The following is an 18,910-nucleotide window of genomic DNA, read 5'->3' as shown; positions in this document are numbered from 1 at the left end:
GTTCCCAGTTTTAATTACCTGTTAAAAGTTTTCATTACTTAACATGCTTTCCTTGGTATTAACCATAATGCCACTTGCTACATGAATCTTATCAGATCATCTAATCAGATCAAATGCATGACTCTGAACGGCGATGTGATTTTTGTTCTTGTCTTCCAAATCCGTTAGAGGGGCAACTAATATACGAACTCTGTGGAGTCATTAGCTCTAACCCATGTTTTCGACGACATCATTCATCTCATGGTACGGAGAAAACCGCTTCTTTCATTGATGGATAGGGGTCGAACTGAACGTTAGTCGTGTTCCATAACTTCCTTTTTTTTTCAAAATGTACATGCCAATGTTTTGCACTCCGATTTTCGTGCCCAATTTTGTGAACGTGTTTTTGTTATGTAAGTTCCAAGAATCCTTCTCCATCACCAGGGTGCCACTCTCGGGCGGATTATAGACTGAAAATTCATCGCTTGTCAAAGCAGAAACTTTTTTGTTGATTCAAGTGCATGGCGTTGTATCTTCGACATTCGAGTTCTGCAACTATCATTGATCTTGATTGCAGTCATGTCAAAACTTTCGGCACTGAAAGATCGAATCGTTGGCCTGCCCTCCAAGGTTGCGGGTGCCGAAAAGCAAAGCGGACAATACTTACGTCTATTACTCTCAAGTGATCCAGAACCGCTCGATTATGTTCTTCTTGTCGTTGGATTCATCACCTCGGTCGCTTCTGGGGTTCCATTCCCCCTACTGGGTATCTTGTTCGGCCAACTGGTAGACGACCTCAATTCAACATCTTGTAGTACCTCCTCGACTAGTTCTGCGTCACTCACAGATGGCGTTGTGACTAAAGTATTAGATGTCATTTACGTGACAATTGCAAATTTCTGTTTGATCTATATTCATACTGGATGTTGGAGTCTTCTTGGTGAGCGTCTCGTTAGACGCCTGCGAATGAGATATCTAGATGTCCTTCTACGTCAAGAAGTCGCATTTTTCGATACATTGCCATCTGGTGAAGTAGCTTCCCGCCTCGATGTCGATCTTCAAACCATCCAAACAGGAACCTCTGAGAAGGTCGGAATCTTTATTGCCAGTATATCCTACTTCGTCGCCTCATATGTCGTCTCTTTCATCAAGAGTGCAAAACTGGCGGGTATGCTCATCTCTTTGGTACCAGCCTATCTTTTGATGGCATTGGTGGGAGGACACTTTACTCAAAAGTATGCAAGCCGAATGTCAGATCATGTAGCAGCAGCGACAGCTATTGCTTCAGCAGGACTGTCAAATATGTCTTTGGTTCAAGCTATGGGCGCCAGTTCCCGCTTGGAAGCTGTGTACGCTCGTCACATTGGTGCGGCACAAAGAGAGGGAATCATGAAAGCTATTGTCGCATCCGTGCAACTTGGTTGTTTGTACTTCATTGCTTACTCCGCAAATGCTCTTGCTTTCTGGCAAGGAAGTAGAGAAATTGCTGCCTCTGTTGACACCGGATCTGGAACCACAGTAGGAGCTGTGTACACCGTCATCTTCCTCCTTGTTGACTGTAAGTTATTCAAACCCATTGTTTAGGCTCGTACTAATCATATGTAGCATCTTTCATTGTCAGTCAAATCGCTCCTTTCATGCAAATATTTGCTGCAGCTAGTAGTGCGTTCACCAAGCTCGTCGTGACGATCAATAAGCCCTCCTTGATCGATGGAACAACTACAACCGAAGGTCAAACCTTCACTACAATCCCGGGAGATCTAGAATTCAAGAATGTGGAGTTTGCATATCCATCGCGACCTGAAGTTGTTGTTCTTAAGTCATTCAGCTTGAGAATCCCAACCAATAAACACACCGCACTCGTCGGTCTCTCTGGTAGTGGAAAATCCACTGTCGCAGCTTTAGTTCAACGTCTTTACGACCCTGTTCGCGGTGATGTATTCATTGGTGAACACAACATGAAAACCATCAATGTCAAGTGTGCGAGAAGTTTCATTGGAACAGTTGCTCAAAACTCGACACTTCTTGATCGATCAATTCTTGAAAACATCGCCTATGGTTTAGTCAATTCACCACTTCCAGAACATATTGAGCTCAGAGAGACATTATTGGATTCAAGCTTACCAGATCTTGCTCAGGCCATCCGTGAAGGTGCCAATCCTGAAGAGGCCCTCGCCGCTAGCTCAGCCAACGTTCAAACAATTGTTAGACTTGTGCGAGACGCGGCGACAGAAGCTGATGCTCTCGGCTTCATTGATCGATTGCAGTATGGTATGTCTACAGAAGCTGGACCCGGAGGCAATCGACTCAGTGGTGGTCAAAAACAACGTGTTGCATTAGCCCGTGCTATTGTTCGTCGCCCATCTATTTTGCTCCTCGACGAAGCTACCGCATCTCTAGATTCGGCCAGTGAGCATTTAATTCAAATGGCTCTGGAACGAGTTAGCGAAGGAAGAACCACGATTTCAATTGCCCACAGACTGTCAACAATTAAGAACGCCGATAACATTGTGGTCATGAGCCAGGGTGAAATCCTTGAGCAAGGCACATATACTGATCTACTTGCTCGAGATGGTGCTTTTGCAAACCTAGTCCGACTCCAAACACTTGCCTCTTCTGACGAACCGATCTCTGAGATTCAAACCGAGGATGCCAACGAAGATGAAGAATATTTGCAAGAAAAGATTGACAATACTGTAAGTAACTCGTGTAGATTTTGATAAACTATACTAATCGACATAGGAATTCGCAAAGGTCAGGTCATTGGACAACACCGGAAAATCTACTCCAGTTGCGGAAAACAGCGATTCTGGTGAAACACTCGCTCCAAAGGATGATAAGACTGCTACTAAGGGCCGATCATTCCTCTCCACGTTCTTTGGTATTATGTCGATGGCTAGACCTCATTTGTTCTTTGTTTTCTTGGGTATCGCCGGTGCTGTTATAGTAGGTGGCTCATATTCTGGAGAAGCTGTTATTTTCGGTCATACAGTCAGCAGTTTAAGTCCCTGTCTCAGCCCGGCTAGCATCCGTAGTAACGGAAGTTTGTACGGATTGTTGTTTTTCGTTTTGGCTTTGATTGAATTCTTCGCCAACGTCATCAGCGCATCTTCTTTTGGTCGTGTTTCCGAGAAGCTACTCTATCGTGTCCGTGTTTTGGCACTAAAATCTCTTTTTGCACAAGACATTCAATGGCATGAATCAGAGAACAGGAGTCCCGGTACTCTTATTTCGTATATCAGCGCTGATGCAAACGCATTGAGTGGTATTACTGGAACTCTTCTCGGGGTTATGCTATCGATTATCGTATCCATGGTTTCTGGAATTATCCTCGCACACGCCGTCGCGTGGAGAATCGCTGTCGTATTGCTTGCCACCATCCCCGTTCTACTTTCATCTGGTTTCTTGAGATTGAAAATTCTCGCAAGGTTCCACGAAAGACACGCAAAAGCTTTCTCTAACTCCGTCTCTATTGCTACTGAGGCTGTTTCGGCCATCAAAACGGTTGCAATCTTTTCACTTGAAGGAGAAACTGTCCAGGTTTTCAATAGATCGCTGAAAGCTCCTTATACTGCAACACTAAAGACAATTGCATACGGAAATTTCTGGCTCGCCATGGCTTACAGTATGAGTAACTTAGTTTACGCATTAGCATATTGGTGGGGAGCTCGAAATGTTGCAGAAGGACGTTACAACCAACAACAGTTCTTCACAGTCCTACCTGCCCTTTTGTTCAGTGCCCAGCTATGTGGACAAATGTTCTCTCTAGCTCCCGATATCTCTAAAGCCGGAGTATCCGCTGCACGAGTTCTTGATTTGATAGATATTGGTCCTGAAAATCTCCTCGAATCTAAGAACAGCCGAGCAACAAATGATCCAGAAGCATCTCAAGGAATGATCGAGAAACAGCCCATCAGATCAGGTGGTCTCGCCGTACGCTTTAACAACGTTCGTTTCTCCTACCCCGCTCGTCCAGATATCGAGGTTCTTAAAGGTCTCACCATCAACATTACCCCCGGTACATTCTGCGCGCTTGTTGGTCGTTCTGGAGCCGGAAAATCAACCATCATTGCCCTCCTTGAACGATTCTACTCCCCAGCGTCCGGTAGTGTCGAAATCGATGGTCAAGACATTTCCAAAATTGATGGCGTTGCGTTCCGCGATGATATTGCACTCGTGCCCCAAGAAAGTGTCCTATTTGACGGCACCGTTCGCTTCAATCTCGAACTTGGTGCTCGTGTCGGACATACCCCAACTATGCAAGAGATCGAATCTGCATGCAAATTGGCAAACATTCACGATACCATTGTCTCTCTTCCCGAGGGATACGAAACCCCCTGTGGTTCCAATGGTGGACAATTTTCAGGTGGACAATTACAACGTCTCTCCATTGCTCGTGCATTACTCAGAAAGCCACGCTTACTACTTCTTGATGAGTCAACTTCGGCTCTTGATGCCGAGTCTGAGAAATTGTTTGAAGAGGCTTTGGAGAAGACAGCAAAGGGTGTTACTGTTATCGCTATTGCCCATAGATTGAGAACCATCAAGAAGGCGTCGACGATTTTCGCAATTGACGGCGGTATTTGCGTGGACCAAGGAAGCCACGACGAACTGGTGGCTCGAAATGAGGAGTATAGAGCCAATGCTGCCTTTCAGACATTGTGAGTTAACATAGTAGTGGCGGGGGAAACTAAGCGTAATTGAAGGAAAACATGATGGTTTTGCTTTCGAAACCCCCAGACAAAAATCGGATTTTTTGTACTCTATCTGCAACGATTAGACTTCGGCCCTGTTTCGTAATGAAAAGAAGATTTCCTATATATCTATAGACTTTAGCATACTGTACATACATTTAATTATCAATCTTAGACAGCGTTTACTTCACCTCACTCGAAATATAAAACTCTCAATTCCCTACTTAGTAGTTCCTTATCCGTGCTCCTGAGCTCGTGGTAAATATCATTCTTTATTCTCAATCTTCCTTACTCAAATCTTGAATTCAAACTGATATATCTTTTGTCATATCTGCGTGCGTACTCTGCCGCTTCATGGTATAACGTAGTTTATCACCATGTACAGGTGAGAGTCAAGGGCCTCAAAGGAGTTCAGCGGCGCTGGTCTTCCACTCTTAGTAAGTTCAAAATACTTCGTCCGTTCAACCAGCTGGAGGGATGTATGACTTATTCTCGGATACTTCGGAGGGTCACGTGGGAATTTCTTTGATGAGTATCGGGTCCGTGCACTCGCACATCTCCTTACCAAAATAAACAACACAAACTCAATGGTAATTCAATTAAAAATAATATTTAGAAACGTCGAAACTGATACATATATTTTGTAAAATACACTCATTTATTATATTAACAAGGTTATATTGACAATTAAAGTCCTATAATAATTCATAGTAATTTTGGCGAGTTCGATTATATTGCCTGGCACTCTTTGAAGACACCCTCGTATGCAAAATTACGTGTCACCCCCAAAAAGTATTAGCGCTCTTGTCAGCGATCTACTTTAGATAGAACATTTCCCGACCTCCGTTTACTTTGTTCCACCTCCACTTTGTTGTAATCATGCCTCAATCCCCACCCCCAATCAACCACGATACAACAACCAGAAATACGTCGCGTACGCATCCTTATTTTGACAAGACACCTTGTGACAAATGGGATGTTGTGGACTTCTGTGATAAAATATATAAAGAGTTGGGCTACGTGAAGTACAATATATCCAATGTCCACAACAGCTGGCGGACCTCCATACAGCACCTACAGAATAGCGAGAATCCCAAAATTGCTGGGACGGCTAGTAAACTGCGGGCGGCATGGGTTCTTTCAGTAAGTTGATTCTCTGAGCTACAAAACTAATATCTACGCATCATCTGTATCGCAGGGTGCCTTCGTGGCGTCCTGGTCAACGGTACGCCGAGACGCATATCGCAGGATGCCTTCGTGGCGTCCTGGTCAACGGTACGCCGAGACGCATATCGCAGGGTGCCTTCGTGGCGTCCTGGTCAACGGTATGCCGAGACGCATATCGCAGCCTGCCTTCGCGGCAGACTGAGGAACGATTGTGTACTCTTTGGGTGTGGCTTCTTCGCGAAGACCCCTCGCTCCTGGGTTGCTGATGACCTTCGTGGCCATCAGATTCACTAGCCCAGTTGAGCTTGATGTTTGTTAATAGGCATTCTTTTGTCAGAGCCCAAAAAACGACCAGCAAAGGGCCAAGAATTTTATCAGGTCAATAACGAGAAAGCGCGGACGACGCAAAGTCACCAATCCTGGGCCTGCTACTATCGCTATCAACCAAAGTAGTATTATATTAAATTCGTCGCAGACAGGAAACACTATTGTGTTAGTGCTCCTTACAGGAATAGTGGAATAACAACCATCGTTAACAACTCTATACGTGTAGTGGAGCTTCTACCTACCAAGATGAACCAGGCACAACTTGTGCCGATTCAGAAGCTGATAATGATAACAATAGTCGGAACGCGACTGTTGACTCCAGCCTCGACAAGCAAGACTCACTGGCAATGGAAGTCTCCGACACGAAGAGGCTTCAAGAAATCCTTGGTTGCTTGGAGGATTCTCGTATGACCCTTACTGATGACAAGAAGATGTTGCTCACCCACGGCAATGTTTACCTCCAAGATATCATGCTAGATTATGCCCGACGTACTGGTGAAGTTAAGCCAATTCATTTTAGTATCCTAGATGCCGAATCCATCACGACACTAGATCTCGTGCGAGAAGATTGTGAGCAGATCACAGACTGTGTTGAAGAATCACCGCTCCCTAGGTTTCCTCTGGAACTACTTCAGGCCCTTGAGAAGTATGAGAAAGTCAGTCATTCATTGCTTTGCCTTTAGGTTTTCAGAGCGTTGATGACTGATGATTGATGACTATAGGCGAATTCCTATGAGCACTCATGCCTAATCGAACGCACAATGTCTCACAGGGGTGATATCAAATGGATCGGTGATGTTTCGTGCCACATGTAAATTACACGCCGTCTTCGCCCTATATTACAGGCTGACTTCAGAGCAGTGTCAGGCTTTTAGAGAACTCTGGAACGATCTTCGACGAAGACCTGAGTGAAGGAGTTTGGGATTGTTTGGTTTATCCTCGCTTCCTGGACGAAGTTTTCTGCGAGATTCCAGAGCTTGTCCTTCAACGGTAAACACTTATCCCAATTCTCTGTTTCATTTGTATGCTTTGGCTCACAATCAATATCGTTGCAGCAAAGAAATTTCTCTCTCAGCAACTCGCTACCAACCGTACTCCTACTTCATTAACGAACCTCGTTTTGATGCGATCGCACGCCGTCGTAAGCTATCTGCTGACGGCAGCTCTCAGTCTTGTTATGAACTGCTTGTCTTGGAGACAATTCGCAAATGGGAAGGGGAACTTTCTGCGAAATGGCTCAACGATTTTGACAAGCTTGTGGGTGGCTTGAGAGCGATGCTGTGCCACATTGGCGAGTTGGTAGAGAACGACCCTACAGTCATGAAGAAGATAAAGGTGGTTGGCATACTACAAGCTGGTTAGGATATTGTATGTTGATTAGTACTTCTATGCTAATACTACTAGGTCGTCGACACCAGCTTCTTATTATGTCTTGTATTGGCAAGGACGTATTTTACTTGAAGTGTGGTCATGTTCATGAGCTTCCGGGTGAGCTTAAAGATATGAAAAAGTTACAATACATCTTCGCGTCATACTGGAAAGCACGGGTATGCATCTTGGTTCCCTCATTCTCTTCAAAATCTCATGCTCTTTACAGGAAATTGTTCGATGTGGTGTTCGACTTCTGGAAGAGTTTTTGCAACGAAATTTAGAGCAGGATCAAAAGGCTATGAATATTTTGTCTCCAAACTTCCTTTAAATTTTCTTTGGTTGATTATCACAATACAAGTGAAACACATAATGCAAGCTATATCTAAAACTATGTTATGCACCATAGTACTCTAGGACTTTGGGCTTAATTGTTAGCAGACATTAGTAGAATCTCGGGGACGGAACGGTAGCACGTGACAGATGGATCGATAGCAAGTCGAGCAGTTTATCCAACAGAGAACGAAGGTCTATATATAAGCGGAATGGAATTCCTTAGTATAGAGAGCTTTGTGCTCAACTTGCATAGTAATCTCAATCATTACTTGGTTACTTCTCGATTGGAAACAATTGATCAATCCCCTGCTTAACTGCTTCAATACATAAACCCTATGGCACTCTACCACATCCTCGTGACTAGAGAATTGACGACACAACACTCATCCTCAATTCTATACTGTACAGAGCTTCTAACTCTTGTTCCTTTAAGCCCAATTGCTTTTTTTGCACGCCAAGGTATCTCTGATCGCTATTCTCATTCTCGCTTCAAATGAAACTCGGTGATCCACCGGTGATCCAACCGGTTGTTTCCAAGCCAAGGAGCCAAAGTACCCTGAAACTACCCCGCAAACACGAAATTGTGCCATGTGGTAACCTTATGATGAGCGGAACGAGACAAGACATAAATAGCGGGATGAGATCAAGTTATGAATGAATGGAAGGCATAATGCACCTATTATTCATCATATTGAGAATGACTTTTTGGATTGATGGAGTGTTGTTCCCAGAATTCGATCTATCTAATCCGACATTCTCAGACTGCAAGACACGTATACAGAGAATAGATTGAGGTGAAGTGAATTACATAAGACTATCTGGCTATCTATATATTTGACTAATTCAAAGAAGCCATAGATTTGACTATTTACAAATAAGGAAGGTTGACGCTATGAAGTACCCCGGATCTAACTGTTTTGGTAAGCCGAAACTACCCCTCTCTCATAACCTAGCTTCCCGAGCTTCTCTAGCTTTATTACCATACATCCCGCATATCTGTTTGTACTTCCATACTTTTCAAGAAAACAAACACACAACACCCTTTTTTCAGATCTGACAACACCAAGAATTCAAGATATTAAACATGGTTACTGCTTCGTACGCCTTCTTTGAGGCTCTTGTTGAGGTAACCAACCTAACCTTATCTTATCATCTCAAAACGTCACCTGCAAATAGATAATCTAACAATGTACTCTATTAGGCGGGAGTAACTCATTGCTTCGTTAACTTAGGATCGGATCATCCTTCTATTTTAGAAGCTTTAATTACGCTTAAGCGGGAGAATAAGGGTCCAGAAGTTATAGTAAGTCTTCAGATATACCAATTGATCAATATATTGATTGCATTTGCATGATCATGAACTAATAACACTTTCCAGACATGTCCAAACGAAGTATGCAAACAGACTCTCTCCCCACCTTTGAAATATACTCATAATTTCCATAGATGGTAGCCCTCTCCATGGCAGATGGGTATGCCCGTCTAACTGGCAAACCTCAATGCGTAATTGTACACGTCGACGTAGGAACCCAAGGATTAGGAGCAGCGGTTCACAATGCCTCGTGCGGACGAGCACCTGTTCTTATATTTGCCGGTCTATCCCCCTATACAATTGAAGGAGAAATGCGCGGATCACGAACGGAATATATTCATTGGATACAAGATGTACCCAACCAAGCTGAGATTGTCAGACAATATTGTCGATATTCAATGGAGATTAAGACGGGAAGGAATATCAAACAAATGGTTAATAGGGCTCTTCAATGGGCTACCAGTGCTCCTGCTGGACCAGTTTATTTGTATTCAGCGAGAGAGGTTATGGAAGAGGAAATTGATGACTATGATTTGGTTCAGGAACATTGGAATGCAGTGGAGCCAGCTGCACTTTCTGAGAGTTCAGTTGCTACGATTTCTGAAGCCTTGGTCAATGCAAAAGAGCCATTGATTATTACTGGCTATAGTGGTCGGAATCATAAGTCAGTAGGAGCTCTAGTTGAGTTGGCGGATACCGTTAAAGGTCTTCGTGTTTTAGATACTGGTGGGAGTGATATGTGCTTTCCAGCTGATCATCGTGCTTGGTTGGGATTGAGATATGGCAGTGATAAGGCTATTGAAACTGCCGACGTCATTATTGTCATTGATTGCGGTACATGCTTAAACTTTCCGTAATGATAGATGGAGACTAACATAATTTCTTGCAGATGTACCCTGGGTCAACACTTTGTGTCATCCGTCAAAATCGGCCAAGATATTCCATATTGATGTTGATCCACTCAAACAACAAATGCCAGTAAGTTCTCCCCAGTTTCGTTATACGAAACTTTCCATGATGATCACCACTAAACAATTTCAGGTATTCTATCTAGCCGCACTTTCTCGTTACAGAGCAGATAGTTACACATCCATCAGTCAACTTACGAAATACATAAAAAATGCTAGTGACTTCGCTAGTACCCTCTCATCCTCACCATACACCGAGCGCTGGGAAGCTCTTGCTACAGATCACACCAAACGCCTTGAATCTATTAACGCCGCTTCATCAAAGGTCTTTGAAGATGATTCTTTCGGCACCGGTTACCTCTGTCAACAACTACGTAAGATCGTACCTGCTGACACAATCTTCGCCATCGAAGCCGTCACAAATACCGTATTCGTAGCAGACAATATCCAACCTACTCTTCCCGGTTCTTGGATCAATTGTGGAGGTGGAGGACTAGGATGGTCTGGTGGCGGAGCCTTAGGTATTAAATTAGCTTCTGAGATTGAAAATGGGAAAGGAAAGGGAAAATTCGTCGTGCAAATTGTTGGAGATGGAACATTTTTATTCTCAGTTCCAGGAAGTGTTTATTGGATTTGTCAAAGATATGGTATTCCGGTTCTAACTATTGTTTTGAACAACAAGGGTATGTTTTTATTGGAGAAGGATTCCGAAATTCTGATTATAGTTACTAACGATGGAACAGGTTGGCACGCACCAAAACGATCTCTCATGCTAGTTCATCCAGATGGTATGTTTTTCTTCTTTTCTAATTCTTAAATATTTCCTTCCGACTCTTGTTTGTGACACTTCTCTAATAAAATCCCAGGTATCGGATCCAAAGCCACAAACGAAGAATTGAACATTTCTTTCGCACCACAAGTCCCAGATTACGCGGGAATAGCTAGGGCCGCATCTGGAAACAGCGTGATGGCGGAAAAGATTTCGAAAGCTAGTGAGATTGAGAAGGTTTTGCTAAAGGCGGTGGAATGTGTCAAAGGGGGTACGACAGCGGTTATCGATGCGGTTGTTGTGCCTGGTTGTTAGAAGAGTGCGTAGCTGGTGATTGAATATGGATATGGCGACTGGGAGGAGGGATTTTTGATGGGTTACAGGCTTACATGGGATTCGGAGGTAGTAGATTAGATTTGCGTGCATGATAGTAAGGTGGTTTATTGATGAAATTATGATATTTTATGAAGTATTGAAGAGATGTTGTGTTGTAGTGAATATGCTTTCTTCAAGAAACGAGATTAGGCGAAATCAGGTGAATTAGTGAATGAATGAATGTATTTCAAACACGCGAATGGAATTTCGATCTGAGGTTTCAGGATAGCAATCATAGTAATCATAGTAAATTAATTCATAGTTGTGAAGTAAAGGGTTGGAACAATATTAGGACGAGATGGGATGGGATGGGCGAAATGAGATATGGTTAGGAAAGAATAGGATAGAAGAGAATAAATAGGTAGTAATACATAGATGATATAAAGTGAATTGAATTGAATTGAATTGAATTGAATTGAATTGAATTGAATTGAATTGAATTGAATTGAATTGAATTGAATTGAATTGAATTGAATTGAATGAATAGTGAGTATATTATATTATGCGATATGATGTTGTATTGTATTATATTTACTGGGTTTTGAGTTTTGAGTATCGATTGTTATTATTATTATTATTAGTTAGCGATTTAAGAGGTGAAGTGAGAGGAGAGGAGAGTTAATAAGAAGAGTTAATAACAAGAGGAGAGGAGAGGAGAGAAATGAAAAGCAAGATTATGAGAGAGTGAGAGAGAGAGAGAGAGAGAGAGAGAGAGAGAGAGAGAGAGAGAGAGAGAGACAGAGAGGAAGAGAGAGAAACCAGAAAAAGAAAGAAAGCGAATAAGATAGATATGAGTTTTTTTATACTCGAATATGTTATCTGAGGTAGATGGATAGAATATTGAGATATGAAAGAATTTGAGAATGACTCTTGATCAAGTCTCTATTTATTCGACGATTTAAAGATTCGACGAATCGTTTGAATATCATATACAGTATGATCTAGCAAGAATTATACACATTCTCAATTCAATACATCCACTATATTTTTCACATTTCCCCAAAATACCTATAATCTGAACCCTCACACATCCAGTCTCCCCCCTATCTCGTCAACCCTCCTTTCAGACGAACCAACAACTAAGACTCATTAATAATCTTTTCCATCTCCTCCACATCCTTAACCACCGTTGTCAAATTATCATAACCATCCTTCGTGATCAGAACATTATCTTCAATTCTCACACCTTTTTACATTCGTTAGTTTTTCTACGCCAAGATACGGAAGAGACAAAAAAGAAAAGAAAAGCGTACCTCCAACTTCCCAGTATTTTTCCAAGATATCCGAGTTGATATATTGAGCATGTGCTGGATCTTTAAGATATGGTTCGATGATGAAACGACAGAAGTAGATCTATCATACTGCTATTAGTCACGAGTCATAGAAAAAACAGAGGAGAGATGAAAGAAAAGGCAAAAGAACAAAACATACACCCGGTTCAACAGTCACCACACTTCCCTCTGGCAAATTTCCTCGGACTCTCAAATACCTAAATAATCTATCCTTATCCTCATAATTTGGATGTCCACCGGTATCATGCGTATCCATTCCGAGATAATGTCCCAATCCATGCGGGAAGAACGCTACACTTGTTCTTGCTTTCAAAATCTCCTCTTTATCACCTTTCAGAATTCCTAGAGAGAGAAGTCCTTCGATTGCGACTTTGTGCGCAAGGAGGTGCACTTCGTCCCAGGAAACGCCAGCTTTGAGCATGGAGATACATTGCGATTGCATGGACAGTACTATGTCATAGATGGAGCGGGATTCGGGCGTGAAGCGACCGTTGATTGGAAAGGTTCTTGTCTGTCAGGATGATTAGCATATCTCTCAAAGCCCCATGAGAAACTTCGGTTCAGAATATAGAGGAAAATCTTACAATATCCGAAGCATAACATTTATACTCTCCTCCAGCATCCAAAAGCAAATTCAATTTTCCGTCCAGCTCCTCTGAATTCTTCATATAATGCAATGTAGCAGCCGCTGTTCCACTAGCCACAATACTGTGATAAGCCTGTTCTCTCGCACCATTGGCAATGCTCTCTTTAATAAAAAGCGCCTCCAATTCTCTTTCATTCTTTGCATGCTTGACTGCTTTCAAAACCGCCGTGTGTCCCACTTTTGAAATCTCATTCGCCTTCCTCATCAACGCAACTTCGTATTCTGACTTGCGCACACGAGCTTCTTCAATCGCCTCCTTGAGGAGCGTGAAATCTTTCTGAGGAAATTCGAGGAATGTTATGTGCGTCGAGATTTGGGGCGCGATGGCCCAGACCTTGGTTTGGTTTGGGAGCGCCAGTTGCGCGTTGATGGTATCGGTCGTGAGGACTTCGTCGACGTCATAAAGAGCGAGTGCTTCTTTGGGTGAGAGGGGAAGACCAGTCCAGATGACTGATTCCGGGTCGATTGGGGGAATGAAGAGGGTACTCTTGTCAGTCGCGATGTCATAGGTAAAGTAAGCGTCAGGGAGATCGCAGCCGGTGAGATAGTAGAAGAAGCGTCGTTGTCTGGAAGCAGAATTGTTAGTTTGAGCTATGTATGAATTGAGGACGTCTTTAATATATGCCGTATTCAATATTTAGCATGTCTCTCAGCAACATACCTGAAAGGAGCAGCCTCATCATTATCCTCAATCATAATCGTCTTCTGCGCCTCCAAATACAAGACTCCCTCCGCCTCTGGCTCCTTGCTCTTAATATACTCCACGACCTTCCTCACATGTTCTTTTGCCGGGTATTTCCCCTTCAAAATCGTATCCGTAGATGAAGCCATATTGCGATGGATAATTCTCGAACCAATTCTTATCCGAGGTGTGTCGCTGGTAATTCGAGCTCTATCCAAACCGTATTTTCTCCAGCCTCGAGATGCCGTTCTGGGTTGGATTGATATGGACAGCGTCGTTTGAGAAGTGCTGGCTCTGGAAGAATAAAGTTGTACCTGTGCTACACACGCTATTCTTTGGCATCTACTAGTATTCAAACAACGTGTTGTGAATCGCGGGGTATTTGACAAGCGGAACATGGCCATGGCCGTGAATAAGCGTTGCTGATGAAATTCGCCAACTTGCCTCGGTGAGGGGCTAACGGTTGGGCTAAATTTTAGAAAGTTGACCTGTATTACTAGCTATCAATTTTAAGCTTGGCAATTCTATTTTATCTTCTCAAAATCGATACTGAGGAAACGTTGACACATGTGAAGTTGTCAAGAGAATGCATGCGCATGTAAGTAAAAGTCGAATTAGACTATTGTATGTATTCCGGATATCATTAAATTCTGGATCTCCAACCATCCAATTTCAGTATTTCAAACACATTGACAGTGTACCTGCTGCTAGAAATGAAACTACACTATCAAACTATCGAACAATCCTATTGCCCATTCACACGACTTGGAACAATGTATACCATCCAACGATCGTGATCCAAGCCGCATCCATTGTCAAACGCTTCCAATGGCACCTCTCATATCCATGTTGTAGCGCCTGACTATCTCAACCGTGTTCTCTAAAGTGACGAGGCCAAATCGTTCATGCAATCTGCTTCAGTTCCTCTGTCCGTGACCTGTTCCATGCCATGACTTGCTCATCTCTCATATTTAGGAGCCGTGTACGTCTTGACCCGGCCACTTTCTTACTTCCAATGTCGCCTACAGCATATCTGGGCTATGCCCAACGTACGTCTACGCGTCGGCCGTTACTTCCAACACTGTTTCTTGAGCAGCCATATTCGGTCTACCTTTATTCAAGAGCGACATTTTTGGAACGAAATTCACCCCTCCCTGCAAAGACGATAATTCCTTTAGACTTATCGCGTGCTGTAAAAGAGCTTCTTTACTCGTCTTAAATTCGAAGTTTGTGAGGAAGCAAAAATTGATTTCCAATCTCGAAAGCTCTTGTTCACTAACTCCTCCGACTTTTGAGAAGCGTGCATGAGCATAGCTTTGGTCTTCGAGTGCTTTCATAGCCACGCGTAACCCAGCTAATATGAGTCGATGCGAGTTTCGCCTTGTTACAGGTATGACTCGTTCATCGACTGCCACCCTGTGTATGTAGGAACTTGTTGCAAGATAGACAGCTGTTGACATTGGACAAAATCTGTGTATTCGCATCAGATAGTCTTCCAAAGAAATCGGAGGAGGTTTCTTCGAATAGAACTTTCGTGTGATAGCACTGTGTTGAACATTCAAAGGCTCAGCATTCTCCCCCACGATGATATATGGTTCTGCAGGCACAATGTGCTTGATTTCCAGAGGTTTCGGACGGAGGTTTACTCCATCTATAGCATCTGATCCTGCTCGTTGTCGAAAATCTGCTAGGTTTGTCCATGATCCAGACCGTCGTATATTTTCCTTCTCTGCCTGCATTCCCCTCATATTGGGCATGGTCGTTTCGGTCGATTCTGGCGTGGGAGGAATATCTCCTGTAAATTGAACTAGAGCTTCGATACCAGCACATAACAATTTAAGTGCCGTTATCGGCGAAAGAGTAAATACATCGATGCTACTTGGAGATGGTGGTGAAACTCCGCGATCGTTTGCATTATGGTTGACCGTAAGACCTGCATCGGATGAAGGGTTTGGTGGTGGTGGTAGTTCGTGGTCAGTATGCTCATCTGAGCCATGATTCGAATTTACGAAAGCCGTCGAGTCGGATCCATCTGTAGGTAAAGGAGACATCGTTCTGGATTTATCGTCTGTGAACTAATAAATGTCTGTATCCGGCAGTAGAACGACTAAACTTTTCGAATTTTGTTATCTCTCTCTCTCTCTCTCCGCCTAATATCCAAATGAACGTGGATGATGAGATGGGATCAAGAATTAAGAAGACGCCGGGGCCAGGGAGGCTTAATGGATGCTTGGAAGAGCTCCAAGAAGCGCATGTTCTCGGTGACAGACGATATGCAAAATTTGTTGTTGGAAGGCGAGATTGGGTTGTGTGTGGAGGAATTGATGGTCTTATATTTGAGTGGAGTGAGAGTGGATTCAGTTTATAGTCAAGTTATAGGTTTTAGTTTATAGTTTATAGGTCTTTTGGGAATGTGGTGAAATGTGCATTAATTAGTACCGCAGCGGAATGAGAACGGCTTGGGATCGAAAGTGACAAGGGAGGCTACACAACTGATCGATGCCCTGGTCCTGTTTCCGTGGACTGTCTCTGGACACAATTAACACGAGTGGCACGAGTATTCAGCATTCAGCCTGATTGGGACGCATACGGAGATGGAGATGGAGATGGAGAGTGCGGTATCCCACGCCCAAGAGCAGAGCGAGCGCCCGAAGAGAAGATATGCTCCTCTCCGAGTCTCAACAAGCACATACATCCATCGTGCATCCATCCACCGACCCTTGAGCTAGTGTGATAGCGACTGCTGACGAGACTAGCGACTAGATATCAGCAAAGGAGAACTAAGTGCAATAAGCCGACGCTTAGAGCCCTTAGCATGAGCGGCCACTCCACTACCCACTGATAAGAACCAAGAGGTCGGACGGGAGAAGAAGAAAAGGAAAAAAAAAAATACAAGGAGCACGTGGATCAACACCAGGGTAAAAGAACCTCGGGGAAGACCAATCCATCTAGCAACGGGGCTTATACATTGCATTGCACGCGCACGCCGTGAATTCGGTGAAGATACCGAAGTGGTAATTCATCTGCTTCTGCAGATGAGTTCCAAATACACACGGAGCTCAATCAATTCCAGATCAATCACTGCCAACTGCCAACTGCCAACTCCAACGTCCAGCTCTCGTCCACTCAACAATCATATCCGTTCATCTCAGGATTCGTCGAGATGGTCAGATCACTACCTAGCAAATTATCATATAAGGGTTTACGAGACCAGAGCGAGCCACGATAATGGCGCGATACGAATCCCTAGTCATCCTTACTAAATCTGGATGAATCGAAGACCACGAGACTCTCAAAGTTTGACACTGGGAGATTGTCCAGTTACAGAATGACAAATAGAGTAAAGGACAAGGTCAGGATAATGGTTTAAGCGTGCTCGTCAGGTACTAAGAACAACAGCAGGAAGGAGGCTTAGATTGACTTGTTAATTTATGAATTAGATACCTAGATAGGAGATACCTAGACACCGAGATGCCCAGATTCGCTTTTTAATCGACTTAACCTCTTTCTGACTCTGGCTCATATCAGCCATGTTGCATTGGGGACATATAGCATTCTATGGATGTTGTATCCGACTAAGTAAACATTGGCAAGCATTTCCCCGCATCTAGACATTCTCATTAGACCCTCCGCGCTGGGATTAATGTCGGAATCACCTCTCCGCTATCCCCTGAGATTATACCAATATGCAGATATCTTGCAGATGGTGCTTAACGACCCTGGCGCACAGTACCAAGTAATGGCTTGACTGGGTAAATTCTTGATTCGTTGGGTATACACGGTATTCATTTAAACTAAAACCTCGAATGCCAATTCGAATGTACGCCAAACTCCTTTTCACATGTTCATTTGATGCTCTATTTATACATCATTCATCGTCTTTCTAACGATTCAATCTTTCCATCTAGCCAAGAATTTTGCCATATCATCTGTAGGCATCGATGCCGCAGCAACCTTTGATGTGTTAGTCGTGTCGACTTTAGATTTTGCGTCTGGGTATTGAAACTTACCGTGTTAGCATGACTTGTAAAGGAAGCTGTTTGAGCTTGAGTCAAAGTTGTGTCAATGGTTGCCGAGCTTAAATACGTGGTGGCTAGAGCAACAGACGATGTTGGGTATTGAGGTTCTGTGTTCGTGGCCGTTATTGTGGTGCCAGGCATCAAACCCATTGGGGCATATCTTGTAAGGCCAGTTTGTGATTGAAATGGGGTTCCATAAACGCCATCGTCCGTAGTACCTGATGATGATGATGATGATGATGATGATGATGTGACCGCCGTGTCTGCCACATTATTGACAGTTGCTGGTCCAGCGGTGCCAGTAATCGTATACGTGGCTGCAAAAGTACCTGTCATGCCACTAATTGAAAATCTATTTGAGTACACTGTAACAGTCCCCGTCGCTGTGGTTGCTATCATTCTCATAAAGCTGCATCATCATCAGCATCAACTCTTCTTGAACTCTGGCTTCATAAAAACTTACTAGGCATTGGTCACCGATGATCCCCTGGCCGCTGGCACAGTGACACTGGTCGTAAGAGTCGACCCCAAGGTAGCGGAAGCAGTTACGGGGTATACCACTTCGAGATTTGTACCACTAGATCCTGCGCAGACATCTAGTTGATAGGTAGTAATATCAGCTGTCGCTGGAGCATCTCCATTATCTGCCCACGAAACAGTGAACGCGGTTGCAGCTGTCTCTACCGCTGCAGCTGCGGGTGCTGAGAATGTTGGATATGCAATTGCGAAAGGAGCGAATGCCACAAGGACGAAAGCCTGGGAGAGGCGCATGATGGATATTGTTCGCGCTCGCAGATTGGATATCGGTGTTTATTTGTAATCTTCGTACGATTTGCGTCTGGCAGAGCGAGTTACTTGATTTGTATCGAGTCGTACGTGGTTCAAATCGATTGATAGATATTTATTACACTTTCAAATGTATTCACGATTCCAAACACAGAAAGAGAAGGCGGAAATGGAACTCTGAACTCTGAACTCTGAACTTTTGGCCTTAGGCGGTGAAGGGGGCTGCATCTCAACGTTCCCGGTGTTTGAA

The 18,910-nt window shown here is 43.6% G+C and overlaps 6 protein-coding genes across 11 annotated transcripts; 3 read left to right on the top strand and 3 right to left on the bottom strand.

The window, feature by feature from the left end:
• The first annotated feature begins 269 nt into the window (after positions 1–269).
• On the top strand, positions 270–5,137 carry BCIN_16g03560 (hypothetical protein). 4 transcript variants are annotated; one of them, XM_024698098.1, is made up of 3 exons: positions 270–1,537; positions 1,585–2,675; positions 2,722–5,137. In XM_024698098.1, the coding sequence occupies exons 1-3, from the start codon at positions 559–561 to the stop codon at positions 4,642–4,644; spliced, it is 3,993 nt and encodes a 1,330-aa protein (XP_024553918.1). In that variant the 5' UTR covers positions 270–558; the 3' UTR covers positions 4,645–5,137. The 4 variants fall into 4 exon arrangements, with proteins under 4 accessions (XP_024553918.1, XP_024553917.1, XP_024553915.1 ...); XM_024698100.1 differs by having other exon boundaries at positions 1,585–5,137; XM_024698099.1 differs by having other exon boundaries at positions 270–2,675.
• A 445-nt stretch (positions 5,138–5,582) lies between these two features.
• On the top strand, positions 5,583–8,193 carry BCIN_16g03550 (hypothetical protein). Of its 2 annotated transcripts, XM_024698096.1 has the most exons (7): positions 5,583–6,332; positions 6,394–6,823; positions 6,890–6,978; positions 7,029–7,157; positions 7,223–7,524; positions 7,572–7,714; positions 7,765–8,193. In XM_024698096.1, exons 2-7 carry the CDS (start codon positions 6,515–6,517, stop codon positions 7,864–7,866), a joined length of 1,074 nt encoding a protein of 357 aa, XP_024553913.1. In that variant the 5' UTR covers positions 5,583–6,332; positions 6,394–6,514; the 3' UTR covers positions 7,867–8,193. The 2 variants fall into 2 exon arrangements, with proteins under 2 accessions (XP_024553913.1, XP_024553914.1); XM_024698097.1 differs by having other exon boundaries at positions 6,394–6,978.
• A 330-nt stretch (positions 8,194–8,523) lies between these two features.
• On the top strand, positions 8,524–11,425 carry BCIN_16g03540 (hypothetical protein). 2 transcript variants are annotated; one of them, XM_024698095.1, is made up of 9 exons: positions 8,524–8,665; positions 8,724–8,791; positions 9,104–9,174; positions 9,250–9,264; positions 9,318–10,017; positions 10,073–10,161; positions 10,225–10,774; positions 10,835–10,879; positions 10,958–11,425. In XM_024698095.1, exons 2-9 carry the CDS (start codon positions 8,764–8,766, stop codon positions 11,173–11,175), a joined length of 1,716 nt encoding a protein of 571 aa, XP_024553912.1. In that variant the 5' UTR covers positions 8,524–8,665; positions 8,724–8,763; the 3' UTR covers positions 11,176–11,425. The 2 variants fall into 2 exon arrangements, with proteins under 2 accessions (XP_024553912.1, XP_024553911.1); XM_024698094.1 differs by having other exon boundaries at positions 8,724–8,997; positions 9,073–9,174.
• A 681-nt stretch (positions 11,426–12,106) lies between these two features.
• BCIN_16g03530 (hypothetical protein) lies at positions 12,107–14,394 on the bottom strand. Its single transcript, XM_001550709.2, has 5 exons — positions 13,835–14,394; positions 13,112–13,739; positions 12,667–13,038; positions 12,489–12,588; positions 12,107–12,421 (listed from the first exon to the last, which is right to left on the bottom strand). The coding sequence occupies exons 1-5, from the start codon at positions 14,257–14,259 to the stop codon at positions 12,315–12,317; spliced, it is 1,632 nt and encodes a 543-aa protein (XP_001550759.2). The 5' UTR covers positions 14,260–14,394; the 3' UTR covers positions 12,107–12,314.
• Positions 14,395–14,452: 58 nt separating this feature from the next.
• Positions 14,453–16,295, bottom strand: BCIN_16g03520 (hypothetical protein). Its single transcript, XM_001550710.2, has one exon. The coding sequence runs from the start codon at positions 15,904–15,906 to the stop codon at positions 14,911–14,913; it is 996 nt and encodes a 331-aa protein (XP_001550760.1). The 5' UTR covers positions 15,907–16,295; the 3' UTR covers positions 14,453–14,910.
• A 1,309-nt stretch (positions 16,296–17,604) lies between these two features.
• BCIN_16g03510 (hypothetical protein) lies at positions 17,605–18,806 on the bottom strand. The gene is made up of 3 exons (XM_001550712.2): positions 18,338–18,806; positions 17,866–18,283; positions 17,605–17,809 (listed from the first exon to the last, which is right to left on the bottom strand). The coding sequence occupies exons 1-3, from the start codon at positions 18,643–18,645 to the stop codon at positions 17,747–17,749; spliced, it is 789 nt and encodes a 262-aa protein (XP_001550762.1). The 5' UTR covers positions 18,646–18,806; the 3' UTR covers positions 17,605–17,746.
• Between the last annotated feature and the right edge of the window lie 104 nt (positions 18,807–18,910).

The sequence above is a fragment of the Botrytis cinerea genome, chromosome 16 (assembly GCF_000143535.2).
Source record: "Botrytis cinerea B05.10 chromosome 16, complete sequence".
Lineage (NCBI taxonomy): Eukaryota > Fungi > Ascomycota > Leotiomycetes > Helotiales > Sclerotiniaceae > Botrytis > Botrytis cinerea.
The sequence above is the reverse complement of the archived record's forward strand: the minus strand, read 5'-3'. Positions and strand labels throughout refer to the sequence as shown.